This window comes from Barbus barbus (genome assembly GCF_936440315.1).
Source record: "Barbus barbus genome assembly, chromosome: 17".
Taxonomy (NCBI): domain Eukaryota; kingdom Metazoa; phylum Chordata; class Actinopteri; order Cypriniformes; family Cyprinidae; genus Barbus; species Barbus barbus.
In genome coordinates this window covers 14,891,289-14,909,508 of record NC_136745.1, presented here as the reverse complement: position 1 = coordinate 14,909,508, position 18,220 = coordinate 14,891,289, and the positions used below count along the sequence as shown (strand labels likewise).

Here is an 18,220-nt window from a genome sequence, read left to right as displayed (position 1 = left end):
CCGTGAACTCTTGACAGCCTCTTTTTGTTTTTCCCCTTCTCATAATGAAATGTCCACTGACATTTTGTTCCAACTCAAGTCGTAGAGCCTGGCGAAGCAGGTATCATAATATACAATAAAGGGGTGCTTTTCTCTCTATCCTTTCTCTCCATGTAATTTTTTTTTCATCCTGGTCCAGAGAACACTTGAGTGAGCTCTATAGGCTTCTGAAACTAGGAGTGATAGCTTGGAGTGATGGTTATTTTCAGCCGCCGTCAGTGATTGGAAAAATGTCGCCATCCTGTTCTTGTACATAATTGATTATGCTCTCTCAGTTGAATCACGATGCCCCTAATTTACTCCAGCTTCTGTTCAATTGAAGGGATACATCCTGTAGTTGAGTGCTGTACTACAGTGGGGAGTCCAGACCCATACCTGGCAGAAGCGTGTGTAGCAAATCAGCAGTGGCTTTGTGCGGTGAATTGTACAGTGAATAGTTCCTGTCCTAGGTGCTGATTGATCAATAAAACATTCCAGTCATCCTGCAAAATCCAATATGGTCAGAACTATTAAACCGAATGCCTATTAAATTAGCTAGTATATGAGGATGTTAAGATTTGTTTTCAAAAACATCTCATTGGTGGGTTGCTTAAACAACTAGTAGAATAGTCTTAACTGAAAGCCTGTGTAATTAGACAGATTCTTATACTCACTTGAAAATAGCTAGACTATGCGCAACAGAATGAAACAAATGTAGGTGTCTTGTAGAATACTTGTAGAATTGAAACACTTAAAAAAAATCGCAATACATATCATATTGGCACCCAAGTATCCTGATAGTATCGAATCGGGAGGTAGGTGTATCGTCCCATCCCTAATATGAAGTGTTTTTGGTAATCAACATCATCCTAATATCTCACTGTGTCCTCCGAAACATTTGAATCCAGTTTTCCTCTCAAGTATATAAACTGATTTTCCATCTGGCAAATTTTGTTGTATATTCACACTGGCCATAATTTGCCTTTTGCTCAGTAAGTGCATGTCACTGTTGCAGTCGCCTTTCTTGTCTGATGTACTTTTCCAGACAGTTAATCATAAGAACAAATCACTTATTTTTACCCTTGTTGAGGGGAAGACATGCTGCATAGTCTGCAAGGTGAATGTGTTCAGTTAGTTGGTATGTATGTACTGAATTTATGGGGAAGTCGTGGCCTAATGGTTAGAGAGTCGGACTCGTAACCCAAAGGTTGTGAGTTCGTATCTCGGGTCCGGCAGGGATTGTTGATTGTGGGAGTGAATAACCAGCACTCTCTCCACTCTCAATACCACGACTGAGGTGCCCTTGAGCAAGGCACCGAACCCCCAACTGCTCCCTGGGCGCTGCAGCATAAATGGCTGCCCACTGCTCCGGGTGTGTGTGATGGGATAAATGCAGAGCACTAATTCCGAGTATGGGATACCATACTTGGCCACATGCCACGTCACTTTCACTTATTTGAACCATCGTTGGGAACAGGGCCACATCCCCACCTGTTTCAAGATATTCCACCCTGAGAAGAGGGAAGTTATTTTACTTTTATAAAACTTGATGAACTAGGTTTGTTAAAAATAAAAATGTGAACTGACTTCATTAACTTTATGGTGATGTGCTGCATCCAGTGTAGACTATCTCAAGGTGTTATGACATTGGCAGCTTCCAGGGTGTAGACAGTATGATTCAAACAATGGGTTGAAGGAACTAAGATATTTAAATTCATGAAGGATGTTCCCTTTTGTCCTTTCCGAATGAAGATTAAATGACTGTCTCCTGCTTAAGGGTGATTGCGTGTTAACATGACTGTGACCTTAAGCTGCTTATTTACTCTGCAGATTGAAAAAAAAAATGCACAGGTTTTCTTTTAGTCCATTAAATGCTGTGATTTTGTACATTTAAATGACAGTAAAAATCCAAATTATGTATGCTAGCCCAGCATTGCTTGGGGAAAGAGAACGAAAAGAGTTACTTTAAATGCAAGCGAGCGTGTTTAATGCATTGTCTCCTTCTGGAGAAACGGGATGAATCATTGAGTGCTCCTCAAGCACAAAGACGTAGTTGCTTTAGAAATATTTGAAATGGTTTTCTGCTCCGCTAGGGACTGCTCTTGCGGTTCACTGTTTAAAGCCACATTTAGACCAGCATTTAGAGTTTTAATCTAGGAGAGGTGGTCCTGGGAATTTGCATTACACACTTCCTGAAATGTCTTGTAATTGCACTTAATACATATCCAGAGGAGCTGAATAAATTGTTTTCCAGCAGATAAATGAGTTTAGGCCAAGATTAATTGCTTCTGAACCCCCCAAAACAAATATTTCAATTAGTTTGACCTAAACGCAAATGGTGCTACATGCTTTCAAAAACCGCCAAGCCACATGAACCAGGGTGATTTATCTTTTAGTTTAAATGCTTGGCTTTATGTTGCACTCATTTGTAGTGACTTCTTTGTAAGTACTTTTCCACGTTAAAACTTATGTATTATTTTATATCCTTATTGATGTGTTTTTCTTTTAAGTTGGAAGCAGCTCAGAGAAAAAGAGAAAAGATCTACACAAATGCCTGTTTGTTTTTCTGTTGTTCATTTTACCAAATCTTGCCGTGTAAGACAAAGCTGTTTATGAAATGCGTGCAGACAGCAAACCTTTGAATGGTTCAAAAACAGAAATCAATGGCTTGCTCAAGCTTCAAAAGCTAGCGTGGATCTTTCGGTTTAGTTTTGATCTAGTGAGCATTTGTTATGACCATATAACTCTTTTTATTTTTATTTTTGCTGGAAGACAATGTTAGAGAGGTGTCCCAGCTCTTTTCCTTGCAAATCCACCATAGAATGGAAATATTTTATATTTTTTCAAGGGCAGAAGGATTCAGACTAGTGGCTATTAAATACTGCTGTCATGGATAATGGCATTTGCTCACATTCACTTTGGTGATGTAGCATTTCTGACTCTAAACTGGGTTACCCTCAGAGGAGGCTTAGGATTTTGCTGTTGTGATTGTCAAGGGCATCATTGGCCTTATAGGTAATATAGAAAAATACATTTTCTCCTGATATATTGTCAAGATCCAAAGAGAAATGGTTATTTAATGGTCCCACTGGTTTGATTCCTGTCACACTGGCTCTTTTTTACGGTCTTCCTTAAGATTACATTGTTTCTCAGAGTGCCGTTACATGTCCATTTAGCTCATGTTATATATACGCATGCTCAAACTCTTGTTGTTCTCGGCGTTCAGATAAAACGTCTTGTAAGCTGCTTGCTTTGAGACAATTGAAGCCGTTGTCTTTGTAGGATTGTTTTGCAAATGGCATATTAAAAGTTAATAGCCTGTGCTGGTCCTTGATATGTTTGACGTATCGTGATGTGTTGCTTGTTTTCAAGGGCGACCATTTTATATTGGGTTCAGCACAAGGTCTGTGTTAACAGAGTTTTACAGTATCATTGAAGTGGTCTTTCTGAAATGAGCTTGGAAATTAACAGCGCCAGGCAGTGCAACTGAATATCGTTGTATGGTTAGTGCATGCCAAGCTTTATTAAAATGTCAACAAATTAGCATTTTCTTTTGTCACCGAAAATAGATTCTTGCTTTATTGTTAAATTGTTTGAGAGAACTGCTCCTTTGGTGTGTGGTTCCTTGAATCTATGGAGAGATGTTAGGCTTTCGGGATGTCTTTTTTTTTTTTTTTTTTGTTTTTTTTTTTTGTTTTTTTTTTTTTTCTCTTTTGGCCAGAATGCGCTCTAAGGAGCAGTCGTAGCATGAATATTAATGAATTAAAAATTGAAAGGGCAGGAGGTGAACATTTTAAGAAATTAGATTTCACCTTGCACAGCAGAACTTTCTCTCTGTAAGATTTAATGATTGAAGCATTAAGTCGTGCTCGTGTCTTCTCTCATCATCGTCTGGGATACAAAAAAAAAAACGCTCGCAAAGGTGCCACTGTGTCAAAGATATGCTCTGGTAGTTTGACTTATGGGCTTGTATTCAAAGTGGCCAAGGATCATTCCCCAGGTAATTAGGGTGCATGGACGGTTGCATAAATTTGTGTTGAATGTTCTTAATAAATCAAAAGATCTTGTCACCTTTTGCCGGTGACACCGCTTTTTCATTTTTCTAGATCATCAGAGCAGACAGTGCGAAGGACGAGAAAAGATACCCACTGTGAACAAGAGCATTGGTATTCAAACCCTCAAGGTTCAATAACCCACCTTGGAATCGGCCTCACGGCAGGCGTCAGCCCAAAGTTGACAGTACGAAGACAGATAGCATGCCATGTTTATTAACCGCTCTGTACGATTTGCCAACAGCGACTGGATGCCACAACTGATTGGTCTGTGAAGACAGATGAACACTGCAAAGCTTGACATGCCCCATTCTCTGCCCCTCAATCACGAGCCGGGGCTTAGTAACTACATGCTGTCCAGTTTCGCAGACCTCTCCCTAGAAAACTGAGGAATGGCTAGCATGCACCTCCTCTTGGGCACGGTGCAGGTGTCTTTATACGACCTGTGACGTTTCAACGGCCACACAGTTGTTCCTTGCCTGCGACAGGTAGGCGTATGAAATGAAAAGGTCACCCTCGTATACGTAATGTACCAAGCTGTTTCTAGTGACATGTCACTGTTGGAAAAGTCATGTTTCTAAATAAACTGCTGTGCTGAATTTTATTCAGTTGAATCAAGAGGAAATTAACAAGGCACTTTTGTTAGTTATTGGTTAGGTAGTGTTTTTTTTTTTTTTTTTTTTTTTTTTTCTCTTTGGACAAAATCATTTAAATTCATTAACTTCATATTCATAAAGTAAAATCACTTTGTCTAAAAATTTAGTTAAAATTGAGTCAAGATTAAAATCCATTAAAATATTCAAGCATATTATATTAATGTAAACTTGCCTTTTATTGTTTTCATTATTTGAAACAATACTCGCACAGATTTTACTTAAACCATTTTGTGGTATTTTTCATCATTTTAATTGTTAAAAAAAAAAAAAAAAAGCTAAATTTTCCTCATCTTTGTTAAAGTTGACAATCAAAAAAATTTAGTTAACAAACGTCTTCATTTGTATTTTTGTCAACAATATAAACACTGATTAGATGTGCAAATTGACATTATGCATGTGATTTTTAATTTTTTTTATTTTTATGTAGTTGCTACACTTAGATTTGTTTCTCAAAGTCTTAGACTGTAAACTATATATGACAACTGAATAGGAAACTAGTTTGGCTGGACTCAAGACAAGGTTTTGGCAGTTCCCTCCACTTGTACAGTGGTGTGAAAAAGTGTTGGCCCCCTTCCTGATTTTTTATTTTTTTGCATGTTTGTCACACTTTAATGTTTCAGATCATCAAACAAATTTAAATATTAATCAAAGATAACACAAGTAAACACAACATGCACTTCTTGAATGAAGGTTTTTATTATGAAGGGAAAACAAAATCCAAACCCACATGGCCCTGTGTGAAAAAGTGCTTGACCCCTAAACCTAATAACTGGTTGGGCCACCCTTAGCAGCAACAACTGCAATCAAGCGTTTGCGATAACTTGCAATGAGTCTGTTACAGCGCTGTGGAGGAATTTTGGCCCACTCATCTTGGCAGAATTGTTGTAATTCAGCCACATTGGAGGGTTTTCGAGCATGAACCACCTTTTTAACCTCATGCCACAGCATCTCAATAGGATTCAGGTCAGGACTTTGACTAGGCCACTCCAAAGTCTTCATTTTGTTTTTCTTCAGCCATTCAGAGGTGGATTTGCTGGTGTGTTTTGGATCATTGTCCTGCTGCAGAACCCAAGTTTGCTTCAGCTTGAGGTCACGAACAGATGGCCGGACATTGTCCTTCAGGATTCTTTGGTAGACAGCTGAATTCATGGTTCCGTTTATCACAGCATGTCTTCCAGGTCCTGAAGCAGCAAACACTTCTTCACACAGGGCCATGTGGGTTTGGATTTAGTTTTCCCTTCATAAAAAAAAACATTTAAAAACTGCATGTTGTGTTTACCTTTTGATATTTAAATTTGTTTGATCTGAAACAAAACAAAAATCAGGAAGGGGGCCAACACTTTTTCACACCACTGTATATCTCCTTGTTATGGGTTTCTGACTGAGCTTAATTGATTCTGTCTGGTCTGGTCCAAGATATGTTTTTGGTTTCCAAAGAGGAGCAACTTTAAAATGTGGAAAGCAGTAAATATTATAAAGGTATCGGCTGACGAGAATCCAGATTTATGTGTCCTCCTTGGTAAGTGTTTTCAAGATTAATTGCAATCTCATAATAATGCTTCAAAGATATGCAGCTCTTGAGTCCTTGAACCCTGTAGGTTGTTGAGTTTCCTAGTAGCATTGCCTGCAAATGGTTGCTTTATTGCTTCTGGCCTGGTTGAAAAGGTTTGTTTTTGATCAAATAGACATGGAGGGGTACTTGGCGAAATGGGCTGTAGTCACAGCATCTGGTTGATCTTAACTCTAAGATCTCCAATGTAATTTGCCTTTCGATATATCTGATTGATTTTCAAGAGTGCCTCTTCAAGAGGTTTGAGGCAATAATTGGATTTTCTTAAATTGTGCACATGGTCTCTTGACTGTATTCAGCGAGTCAATGATGAGTGCAATACAGATGTTTCACCTGTGGCACTGGGAAATAATGGGCAATCGTGATGGAATTCAGATAGGAGTAATTATAGCACGTTTGCATCATAGTTGATTTATGAAGACCTAGTGGGTGGCGGTGGCAGGCTTTTTCTGTGCCGCATCAGAATGTCAGAATGCCATTTTCTGCTTCACTCATGTTCAGTTTACAATTTCTTATGGTACTTTAGGCAAGAAAATGGTTCTCTATTGGGTTGTGTGACTGCTTTTAGGCGCTTTTGCACAGGAGGAACCTTTTCATAGTTCTTAGAACCATTGGCGGAAGTTCCCAGTTTTTGGCGTGTTCGCACCGCAGGAACTAGGAACGCATTTAGTTCTTGGAACTCTGTTTGGGAGAACTACCTATTCTATTGGAACTACCAGTGATGTAGTATACACTGATAGGTCAACGCATACGAAACACCGGCTATCTGGCATTTTTAAAAATGTGTAAAAATATTTCCTCAACGAACATGGAAAACATGCTGGCTAGTTCCTAGAACTACGCGGTGTGATAGTGCCTTTTGTTACCAAGCTATGTAGCATGAAGGTCACTTCTATTGACAAGTCAAAGAACCGGTATGTCGGTGTTATTAGGGTCCTTTTCTTAACCTGCTGCTGTGGATTAGCCCTGACTCATTGCATTAGCTCTGTGTTCACCTTGATATCTGGTATTACTTCCCTCTGATTCTTAGATATGTCAGACATTCTCATGAATAGGGCTGCATAAAGTTACTTCTGGTCAGAAGAAGGATAATGAATGTCTTTGTTCGTCACACCCTAGATGGTAATGAACACTAATTCGGTTTGGCTGAACACTGTTTCCTTGGCAACCATGTGAGAGATAAATGGAGCGTTTTCTCATTTAAATCCTGCATGTCCGCATCTAGTGACGGTCATCATCATTAACAATGTATAAATCAAATGTGATGGCTCTTTTTTTTTTGGGTGCTTTTTATGTACATTTAAATGCTAGTTAAACTCAAACCTAGTTATCTTTTGTTGCATTTGTTGCCATGCATTGCATCATTGCATTATTATAAACTACTGCACTTAACGTAACATTTAAAAGTCATTCATTACTAATACACACACACATTCCTAGATCTTTTTTTTTTATATAAACCAAGGAATCAGCTAATATAACATCACTGCATGATTATATGTATGACTAGATGTGTATACTTATTTTTAGCTGCCACTTTTTTTGCACGTGATTTTATTTATCTTTTTGCCTTTGCAGAATAGAGGTTGTGCGCTTGACATGCACAGCTAGTAATTAGCACTACAACATTTGTTATCTTAACGTCCAAGGGCAAAAGCACTTCAGCTGAATCTAACGAAAAAATGCTTTTATTTTTCTCTAGCTGGTTCATTGAGCCGCATTGCGCCTCTTGCTATCACTTCCTTTTTGTTGACCGCTTTGATCAGGGAGTGGATGAGGGATGACTACCCTTGGTGGCTAATGGCGCTTCAGCCCTTTGCTTTAATATAGTTCATTTTGAGAGTCTTGTTTTGAAGAGAGGTGTCCATTCATCCTCTGTGGTCCCTGAGAGCACTGAGCTCTAAGGAAATGATGCAGAGAGAAAAAGAAGACCCTTTTTCGTAGACTTAAAAACAGAGGGAGCAAATTAATGTTTGGAGCAACTGCTGTGGTACAATAAGAAATCCTCTAAAAGTATTAGCCTGTTTTCATCTGGTCTCGGAGTTGCCTTTTCTTTTGTGTGTATTCAGTGGCTTCCTGCAGGGTTTAAACGAGCCTTCGTAATTGGGAACACGGTCTACAGTTCCAACCCAAAGTTGAGACGCACAATATCCTCTCACTTTGCTACGTTCATCTTGGTGTACTTAAATCTCGAGTTAAATCACTTCTGTTTTCATTTCCTCAGACGGGGACAGACCTCTGCCATGTAGGGCGCAACCAAATTAAAAATTGACCTTTGGAGTTAATAGCTTCCTATCCCAGTGAGTGAAAAGCCTTAGAAAGCCGCTGCAAGCTCTGAAGCCTCTGTAGTCACAAAGCCTTTTCTCTTACACACTCCGTCTGGCCAAGAAATGGCTGTCCTCTATAAATCATGTTCAGCTTCAGCCATCCTGCCTCCCCCCACTCCTTAACAACTTTCCTTTTTCTCTGTAGAAATGCCTATAGGCACAGCATCAGTGAACCAGTGGTCAACAACTGCCCGGAGGGAGTCGACCAATCGCTTAGCTTACGCCTGCAGTAAAATCATTAAAATCAATTCTATCGTCTGGGTTACATGGCCTTGAGATTTACAAAAGATATAAAATCTTTAAACTGTGAGGCAGCAATCACGGATGACACATGTAATATCAGTGTTCAGGTGTCTGGACATGTGAATATATTTATAGAAAAAGCATTAAAAATGGCTACGTAAAAGCTGATGTTCACTGTGCCTGATGTATTGGACTCCCAAGGTTAGGCATACAGTAACAGTCGGGGTATTATATATGTTTTTGGTCCCCTTCATTCTGCACTGGAAATAGTTTTTTTTTTTTTTTGCGTTTTTCCTGCTTGCCCTGCAGTACTTGTGCAGTGCACAGTATATAACACCGGCGGGTAGCTGTTGTGGCATATGCTTGCTGCCACCCTCACACTTTTGAAACCTCCACAGAGGCTGCAGCTGCAGTCTCATTGAGTAAATCACTGCTTTCACTCTAGGCTTTATAATGTACGTGTTTTAATATTTATATTTTAGATGATTTTTAAATGTATATTTATCTATTTTATTTATTTATTTTTTTAGCAGTTTCTTGTACGGTTCTTTCTATTCCTGGCCAAAGCTCAGATTTTACAGAATTATTTTCTCAGAATAATACAGTTTTGGATGAAAATCAGTAATGTGGGTTCAGAGTGATTAACTTGCCTTTTCATTTCATTTATTTTTGGAAGTGTATTTCTAGAGCGTCTGAGACCTCAGTAATTTCCCACTGGTGGTGTCATGCATCAGCACCATTTTACGTTCTCTGCTCACCAAAAAACCTCAGAGGAATGGAGAAGGAAAAACCTGTCCAGACGGATATACATATGAAACACTTCACGTGAGAGAAGTAATGGTCACATGTAATTCTCCTACTTTTGTGCTGCTTTTATGCCACCGTCCACCAAGCTACCACTATTTAGATCAGATTTAAATCTAGAACCAGTGGGCTAGATAATCATTTTGAACAAACGTCAATCATTTTGTTTATAATAGCATTTTTAAGCTGATTTGAACACTGTTCTGCCGTGGGCTAGAGTGGAATCTTAGTCGTGCTGTTGCGTTTGACAGTCATTCAGGCAGGTTGTTATCTCGGTTTAGAAGGGCAGGTGAGTGTTGGGTTATGATAATGTTAATGATATCAGAAGCCATTTACTTCAGAAGGGCACCTTGCCTGAAGCCCAGACCAAATACCCCGAGTGTACCATCCTTAAAAGCCTTTCAGCCATCTCTGTATTCAGTTTCTGCAATCCTTTGTATAGAAGATATTTAAAAGGAAGGCAAGTATACTAGCAAGCAAGACCTAAAGAGCATATTAGACCAAAACGTTTATAAATTGTCACATTTTTATTTAAAAATATACGTCTTAAGGAAAAAGATCTTTTCAGTTGGCCACATCTTTACCCACTATACAGATATGAAATTGTACATATTACAATACAAAAGGATAAAGCGGGGTTTTCGGGAGAGGAGGGTGAGAAGCATTCATTTTAGCACAAATAAGTTTTGGGGTGTGAATTGAAAGGGGCTTTTTGGCCAGAATGAGCAGCAGGACTTCAGCGCATGGCAGGATAACATTCCCCCCAAAAACAGTTTACAGGAGTGCAAATGGATTCATGTGCAGTGGTTTTTGTGATTTGCTTATAAGCTGATAGTTTAAACAGATTACTGTGTTTGTCAGTATTTCATTAGAAAGTTGTTCTTTCCCACCATATATGCCTAAACTATCAGATCAGGATGTGAGACTTGTCATTTTTTTTTTTCTTCTTTTTTTTGGGATGGTGCTGATGTTCATGTTTTCTTTAAACATGCAAGGAGTTTTTGAGAAATGCAGAAAGCAAAGGTCAGCTTTTCAAATTCAAAACAAAGCAACACCATTTTTAGAGGTAATTGACTCAGTAATGTTAGCTGTAGTTTTTCTCGTTCAGTCCAACAGCATTTGAAAAATGCATTTTGGAACGTTATATCCCAGCTACACCTCTGGCTGCACAGAAAATATCAGCTACACAGACTTGCGTTCCCTTTCTGTTTGTCTTTACCAACATAAAATTGTGTTTTGCAGGGTTGGAGTTGGTGAAAAGAATTTTAGCAGCCATTCCTCACTCGTGGAATTTTACAGCACCCTCTAGAGGACCGTTTTAATCGGTCTCTTCAGGAATGCTTAATTTCAGTATATGGTAACTACTCAAGTTTTTTTTTTTCAACAACCATTAGGTAGGTGACCAAAAATGGGCTTTGAGGTAGATGCCAATTTCTCTGATTTTGAGCTTTCCACCAAAAACCTCTGCCTGGTTATGAGGTTTTTTATTATAATTTTTTTAATACAACTGTGGCAATGAGCCTTATTGCAGCACAACTAGGGTGGTGTTCAGAGCTTTCCAGCTTTTGCCCAGGGTGTTGTCAGTCACCGTTTTGTCATGCAGTTCTTTTTTTCCTCTGGTTTCTGTACCCTGATTTAGCCTCACTCGGTGGCTCCTAAGATACTCATTGACTTCAATTAGATGCTAACCAGTGTTTGTGTTCCCTGTACCCCCTTGTGCATCCCTGCCCCCAACTCCTGATTGCAACACAAAGAGCTACTGCTGCAGCGGCTTCTTTAGTTTGATGCTAATGTCTGTCCTCTCAGTGCTGCATACAAATGTCTCCTGACCCAGCCTCCCGCCGTCTTCTGCATGCTCTCCTGAGAGCTGCACTATGCTTTACTTCAGCTTTTCTCTGTTTCTGTTTCTTTAGTGTCCTTGGTATGAACCTCTGGATATTTCTTGCACAGATGAAAAATGGCCTTTTTTATGGGCTAAAAGGAGCAAGGCTATGAAGTAATAGCTCTAGTCTTTTTTTTTTTCCTTTTTAAGTACTGGCTGAGGAGGCTGAAACTTGCAGGGCAGAGGTTTTGGGTGACAGAATATTAGATTAATTTTCCCCAGGTTTAATTGACTCAATGTTGAAGCTGTCAGGTATGGTTATGCTCTTTGCTGCATTCGAACAGTGCGACGGCAAGCGCACGCATGTATTTTTAGGAGGCAATTGTCAGTGTCCTCTGCATGCCTCCTTTTTCTAGCTCTTCCCCTCTACTTAGGAAGTTGTTCTCGCTGGTGTTTGCTTCATCGTCTAGCATCCTTTGATGGTCTCTACCATTAATTAATGATGCAGTGATCTAAGCAGCATTGTTCTATCACAGTGAGGATGTCAGTGTTTGGAGCTATCTTATGTAAGAATATATGCACAATGATAATTGAGCAATTGCCTCGGTTTAACATTTAGTAAATCGCTGCTGAAGTTGTGAAAGAGGGAGCTTGTTCAATCATTTTGTTACAACCAGTGCAAAGCCGTATTGGACATTAACCTTTTCACACAAAGTGCTAGGCTTTAAGATTTCAAGGAAGCGGACAGTTTATTGAATTTAACCAAATGCAGAAACGGGAAGGCAGTTAAGTGTTCTCATTAGTTCAGATTTAAGACTCGATCAAAGTGTAACGATCATTTCTGCCACATGAGGAAGCCAAATAATTTTGAGTGGGTTGAATTCCCTGTTCAAAACAAAATTTCATTGTGGCTCAATTTGTAACAGTGCTTGTTTTCAATTTAGAAAATGTGAGTTTTAAAAAATATGCTTTGTGTCCATCTGATGTGGTTAGTGTTTTTTTTTATTATTTTTTTTTTTCCTCTCCCCAAAAGTGAATATGTGAGAGATCTATAGTGTTGGTAACGTGCACCAAATGCCTTTATTATTATTTTTTAAAATCCTTTTAAATTCGCACTGCTCGGTGTATGCAACACTATTTTTTCATGAAATAAAATATCACCATTTATCAGAAGACATATTTTATAAATGGTTTTCTGGAGCACAGGGTTCCAGGCGGTTTGGCTATAGATTTCTCATCTCCTCTGTGCTGCAGAATACATAGTACACAAACTGGTGAAGCAATGACACATCCAACCTTCCTCTGCTGAGATTGATTGCCCCAGCTAGATATGAACCTTTTGCATTTGTATTACAAAAATAAACTTGTGGATTTTTCTATATTTCCTCTCTTCAAAATCATCCCAGTCATCTCAAGCTTTCATAGATTTCCAAAGCTAACAATTTCAAAGGAATACTCTTCATACAAACTGAAAAGGGGAAACATGTCCAAAAGCAAACCCTGTATCTTTTGAAATGGACAAATGGTTAAACCCAGAAACTGCAGGAATAAATAGTTTATACTTCACACTCTTTGTAAGGCAGTTGCTGACATTTGCACTGCCCGTAGCCATTGATGATCACAAGTGCACCTTCCTCGTGACTGGGCTCATACTCGTTATAGGGCACCTGTGTGGCCAGGTCCGCCATTGGCTGTCTCTGCTGGGTCCTCATCTGTCGCCGGTTCTGAATGGCAGAGCAATGGCGGATCCGCCTCAGAGTGGGAGGGCAGCATTTTCGTGATATGTACACTACAAAAATGATGAGAAAGAAGGAAAACAACAGAGCCATGGTGCCAATGATGACCCTCTGGGTCAGCACTGTGTTGTCTATCGCAGAGTAGTCCTCTGTAACGTCTGCCCCCTCCACTGTCATGGTAGTAGCGAGGGCAGTGCGTGGGGGTTGGGTGGTGGTGGTAGTAGTGGTGACAATCGTAAAGCTCCCAAAATCCTCTGCATAGAAGTCTTGCGTAGCGGTCTGCATATTTCCGAACAGGGAGCTTGTGATGTCGGGGAGCATGGCCTCCGTGCTGGTACTGGTTAGTACGACCGGGGCAGAGAAATTTTGGCAAAGTTGGAATCCGTAAACGGCATCCAGTATTTCCTCGCCCTGTGCGTACTCAGGACTGTGGCAGAGGATAGAATGCTCCCATCGACCCTTAAAGGTGCTCAGCCAAGTGGCCAAATTGCAGATCCGTTTCGTACATTCCCATAGGTTGCTCGACAACCCAATTGCGTTTAGGGACTTCCACATATCCATGGTTTGGGTGTCGAGGTTGGTCAATTTGTTGTTATCCAGCAGCAGGATCTTTAGGTTGGGCATAGTCTCGAACACATCGGGTGTGAGCACACGTATCTCGTTCCCAGTGAGATCCAGTTTCTCCAGAGTTGTCCATTTCCATTCCATGGTGCATGTTAAATTGTTGATCTTGTTCCACTGAAGATAAAGGAACTGGAGGGCGACCAGACGAGGGAAGTGTGCCAAGTTAATCTTGGTCAAGTGATTGTGTTCCAAATGGAGCTCCCGCAACTTAATTAACCCTGCGAAGCCGTTCCGGGCCAGGCTACGGAGCCGGTTGTTGCTCAGGCCAAGGTATTCCAAGCTCCGGCAGTCCCAGAAGGCCCGCACGGGCGTCGTGCGCAGCGAGTTTGACCGCAGGTGTAGGATCTGGAGCTTCCTGAGCCCGTGAAAGAGCTCAGGCTCCAGAGCTGTTATCTGGTTGAATGAGAGATCCAAGATCTGCAGGTTGATGAGGTGGATGAAGGTTGTGTTTGGCAGCTTGGTGATGCGGTTTGAGCTCAGGTTAAGGTCCTTGAGCTTGTACAGCCCCTGGAAGGCATCCTCATGCACGGTGGTTATTTGGTTGTGGTCCAGGTGAAGCCAAGTGAGCTGGGTGAAGCCAAAGAACTGGTCTGAGCTGAGCTCGCTGATGCTGTTGTGTCTGAGCGAAAGTCCAAGGGCCCCTTTATCCACACCATCTGGGGGCGCCAGGAGCCCCTGCGTGTCGCAGTAGAACTGCAGGTCTTCACATCGGCATTTCTGGGGGCAGGTTGTGCATGACACAGGAGGGAGGCACAGTAGCATGCTGATCATACAAAGTGCCGCTGGTGCTTGTCCCACCAATGGCCACCTTGAATGGAAACCTGGGTGGGTTTAAAGATAAGAAAATAAACCGGGGGGAGGGAAATCTAATCTCTGCAGTACACAGAAACGTTTTTTCCATTTTATCATGCGCACTCTCTCTGTATTTGTCAATAGTCAAAGCGATCTGCTTGTTGATCCAAGAATTTTAACAATGTTTAAAGGGAATGTTCAATGACTTGCACTGATTTTTACGTTTACTTAAGCCATTTTAATGCATGTATTATTCATCCATATGTTTGAACTGCGGAATTAGCATTTTATTTGGGGAGAGCATTAGCATTTTATATTTTTTTTTCCTAGGATTCAGTTTATCAACCCCCCCCCCCCCCATCACAGGTGGCTTAATTTTAATTTTTTTTGTCATTGTTTTTTTCCCTTTTCCTCCTACAAATGACTGCTTGTTACATATTACAAGTCTACTAAGTAAAAAATGGAAAGCAGCTTTTTAAATATATAGATGTTTCTAGAGACCCTGCCAGCCACTGTCCCCCCTCTTATTCACTACATTGCCTATTCAGGTCCAGACTCTGTGAATAAAAGGGCTAACTTACCCATTCTTTTGTGTACATCGGAGGCTGCATTCAACTGTCTTTTTCCGCAGACTTTTGGAGCAGCCAGATGGAAGAGAAATCCAAAGGGAAAAAAACCTTTGGGGTAAATACAAAAGGAATCAAGCTCTTCAGAAATAAAGAAGTGCTGAGCCCCCCCAGTTGAACCAAATTCAGAAATTCCATGTCCTGGGATGCTGTTTTTTTCTCTTTTTCCCGTCTGTCCTTTTTTCAGTCCTGCTATTCAATTCCCAGATTAAGAAAAAAACAGCATTATTTGCCTTCCAAGAATCCTTAAATACGAAGTTGGTGATTTGCATCCAAAGCAGCACCGCTGAGCAGATCCCACCGTCCCTTAGCTGCCTCTTTCCTTTTCCACCGCAATGATGTCAGCTCAATTGGTTAATTGAAGATCCCGCATTCCTCTTTCATTGCTCGAGGTCCTTCATCCCAAACTTGTTGATGGCAGGCAGAGGCTGCGCTTGCGACACCAGTTCCGTGTGGCTCTGCTGTGTTGTGTGGAGTTCTCGGCACCGAGGAAGGGGAGATGCAGTGAGGGGAAAAGCAGAGGAGAGCAGCTGAGATGTTATTCTGTGCTTTTGTTGCAGCCACTCACTGCTACAGAGTGGTGGCAGGCTGGCGTCGATCATCAGTGCAGTTTCTCCCTCTCCTTCTCTCTCTCTCTCACTCTCATGCGCGCTTTGGTTCGCTCCCTGGCTCGCTCACTTTCTGCCTTGCACAATTGCACAGTGCTTTGCCGTTTGATTCAACGCACACTCCCCCTCCCTTACTTTTTTCCTCTGCTTCGTCACAGTCAGAATATTGATAACTGCAACGTGTTGCGGCAGTTCACAGCCGAAATGAACAATTACATTAAATCTCCTCGTCTGCTGCCTGTCTGGTCAGATTTTGTCTGTGTGTGTGTTTGTATGTGTATATATATATATGTGTGTGTGTGTGTGTATGTATGTGTATGTATAAATATGTGCATGTGTTTGTGATGAAGCTGGCTGATTTAGTAAAATAACACATTTGGTGGTTTTTGGTTTTGTTTGTGATTTGGGTTTTTACTTCAATTAAGTATTGATGAATGAATTTACAAAATAATTAAGTTGGCCCAGGAAGCTGATGCTTAATTTGATTTGCGATGACTTGCAGTCAGATTGTTCCTTCCCTTCTCTCTCCCTTTCGCTCGTTCAGGTTTTCAACACACAACGCGTCACAAGAAAACCGACGTCACAAAGACCTTTTATGCTCCTGTCTGAATGCTGGACTTAATAGAGCATTCACACTGCACAGCCCGACAGGAGATTTCACAAAACATATGATGTGCACAACGTAGATGTTGTCTGCATTTTCTCTGCTCCTCTGTCTTTTGGCTAATTTTTCTTCATGTGGGTTTGCTGAACGTAATGGAATAGAAATGAAACTGATCCTTTTTTTTAATGAAATTAAGCCTGACGTGTTGGATGCCCTTAAAGCTTACTGGCTAAACATGGATGAGAGAGGATGTGTATTGACAAATCAGAACCCCCCTTCTTTTTTTAAATTTTTTTTAATAGATCTGGGTGTTTTGATTCCAGATTAATTTTGTAATTTTACTTAATATTTTTAATAGTATGTATTTGTATGTGTTTTTATAAATCTCATTACTTAATTTATTTTGTCAACTTTTTTGCTTGCTCACAGGCTTATAATTCAAGACATTGCAAAGATATTTTCTGAAATTATCCCCTTTAAAACGATGCTGCTGCCGTCATCAATGCACTGCTTTTGTAACATTCTCTGCTTTCAGTAAATTTCAAGACAATTATTGCTAGATGTCAGATCGCCTGCTGTGGAAAAATTATTCCTGTTATGTGTAATTGTTGGTCTGTTGTAGTTGGAATCTTTGCATTACGTGACTATTTCTATATCAGAATCTCACGGTATGAGTTGAATTTAGGACCTCATGTCAAGTTAAATAGTTTATTTTTTTACAATTATTTGTCAGATTGCCATCTTCAGTTTTTGAATACAACAATCTGTATCAAAATGTAATCATGACTCTAAACCAGCTCATTTATACAAATCTTTGGTCAAACTTTGTTTTAAGGTTCAATTCTCGCTATTAATTAAATTTTAACTACAACTTTTGCCTCAAAGTCCTAATTAGTAAATTAGTTTTTAATGTTAGGTTTTAAATACAATTAGGGATGTAGAATATGGTCATGCAGAATGAGAATATATGCTTTAAGTACTAATAAATAGCCAATAATCTAGTAATATGCATGCTAATAAGCAACTAGTTAAGTTACAATTGGTCCCTATACTAAAGTGTTACCAAATCTTTCTTTTATTCAAATAAGCCACTGTCTAGTTAATTTGGTGTATAGTTTGGCACATTTTTTTTCCCTTCTATGCACACAGTGACTCTAGGTTGTGCTAAAATTGCTTTCATGCCATTGTACCTACTGTGCTTAATTTGAACATCTGTGTTTCTTTTTTTGGGGTGGTCACTTTCTAAAATGACCTGGGCCATTTTGTGTTCATATGATTTATTTGTTTGTCATTTTTCTCCATAGGTCATATTCCCTTTTTTTTTTTTGTTACAGATACTTTTCTCACTTGTGTGTAATCTGCCCTCAAGGGAAGTCTTTGCTGAGGAGGACTGTTTTATAATCTTTTTTTTTTCTTTCCCTTCACCAATCTGTGGGGAGATTTGTTCATGCTGCAAGCACAGCTCTACCTGACCATCATTAACTATATGTGTGAAAACACCACGTAAACTAATGTGAGGAATCGAATGACTGCCCAATTAAGTTGAGCTGCTTGGAGGAAAATCAATATTGAGTGATCCAAGTCATTTGGCCCTCCAGGGGAACATGCAATCATATGGGTAATATCCGTCAAATTTTCTTTCTTGCGCTCTGGATAAATGTACCATTTGCGCTAATCTAGGTAATTTTTGTTCAACTCGATGAGCAACCCATCTGTAGGTTAGTGATTTAGAATTGAC

At 40.0% G+C, this 18,220-nt stretch overlaps 2 protein-coding genes across 2 annotated transcripts in view; one reads left to right on the top strand and one right to left on the bottom strand.

Annotated features, from left to right (window-relative positions):
* LOC306883581 (catenin alpha-1-like) overlaps window positions 1-18,220 on the top strand; it is a 104,288-nt gene that overhangs the window by 33,802 nt on the left and 52,266 nt on the right. The window lies entirely within an intron of this gene.
* Window positions 10,626-15,958, bottom strand: LOC306883582 (leucine-rich repeat transmembrane neuronal protein 2-like). The gene is made up of 2 exons (XM_079438952.1): window positions 15,226-15,958; window positions 10,626-14,673 (listed from the first exon to the last, which is right to left on the bottom strand). The coding sequence occupies exons 1-2, from the start codon at window positions 15,227-15,229 to the stop codon at window positions 13,049-13,051; spliced, it is 1,629 nt and encodes a 542-aa protein (XP_079295078.1). The 5' UTR covers window positions 15,230-15,958; the 3' UTR covers window positions 10,626-13,048.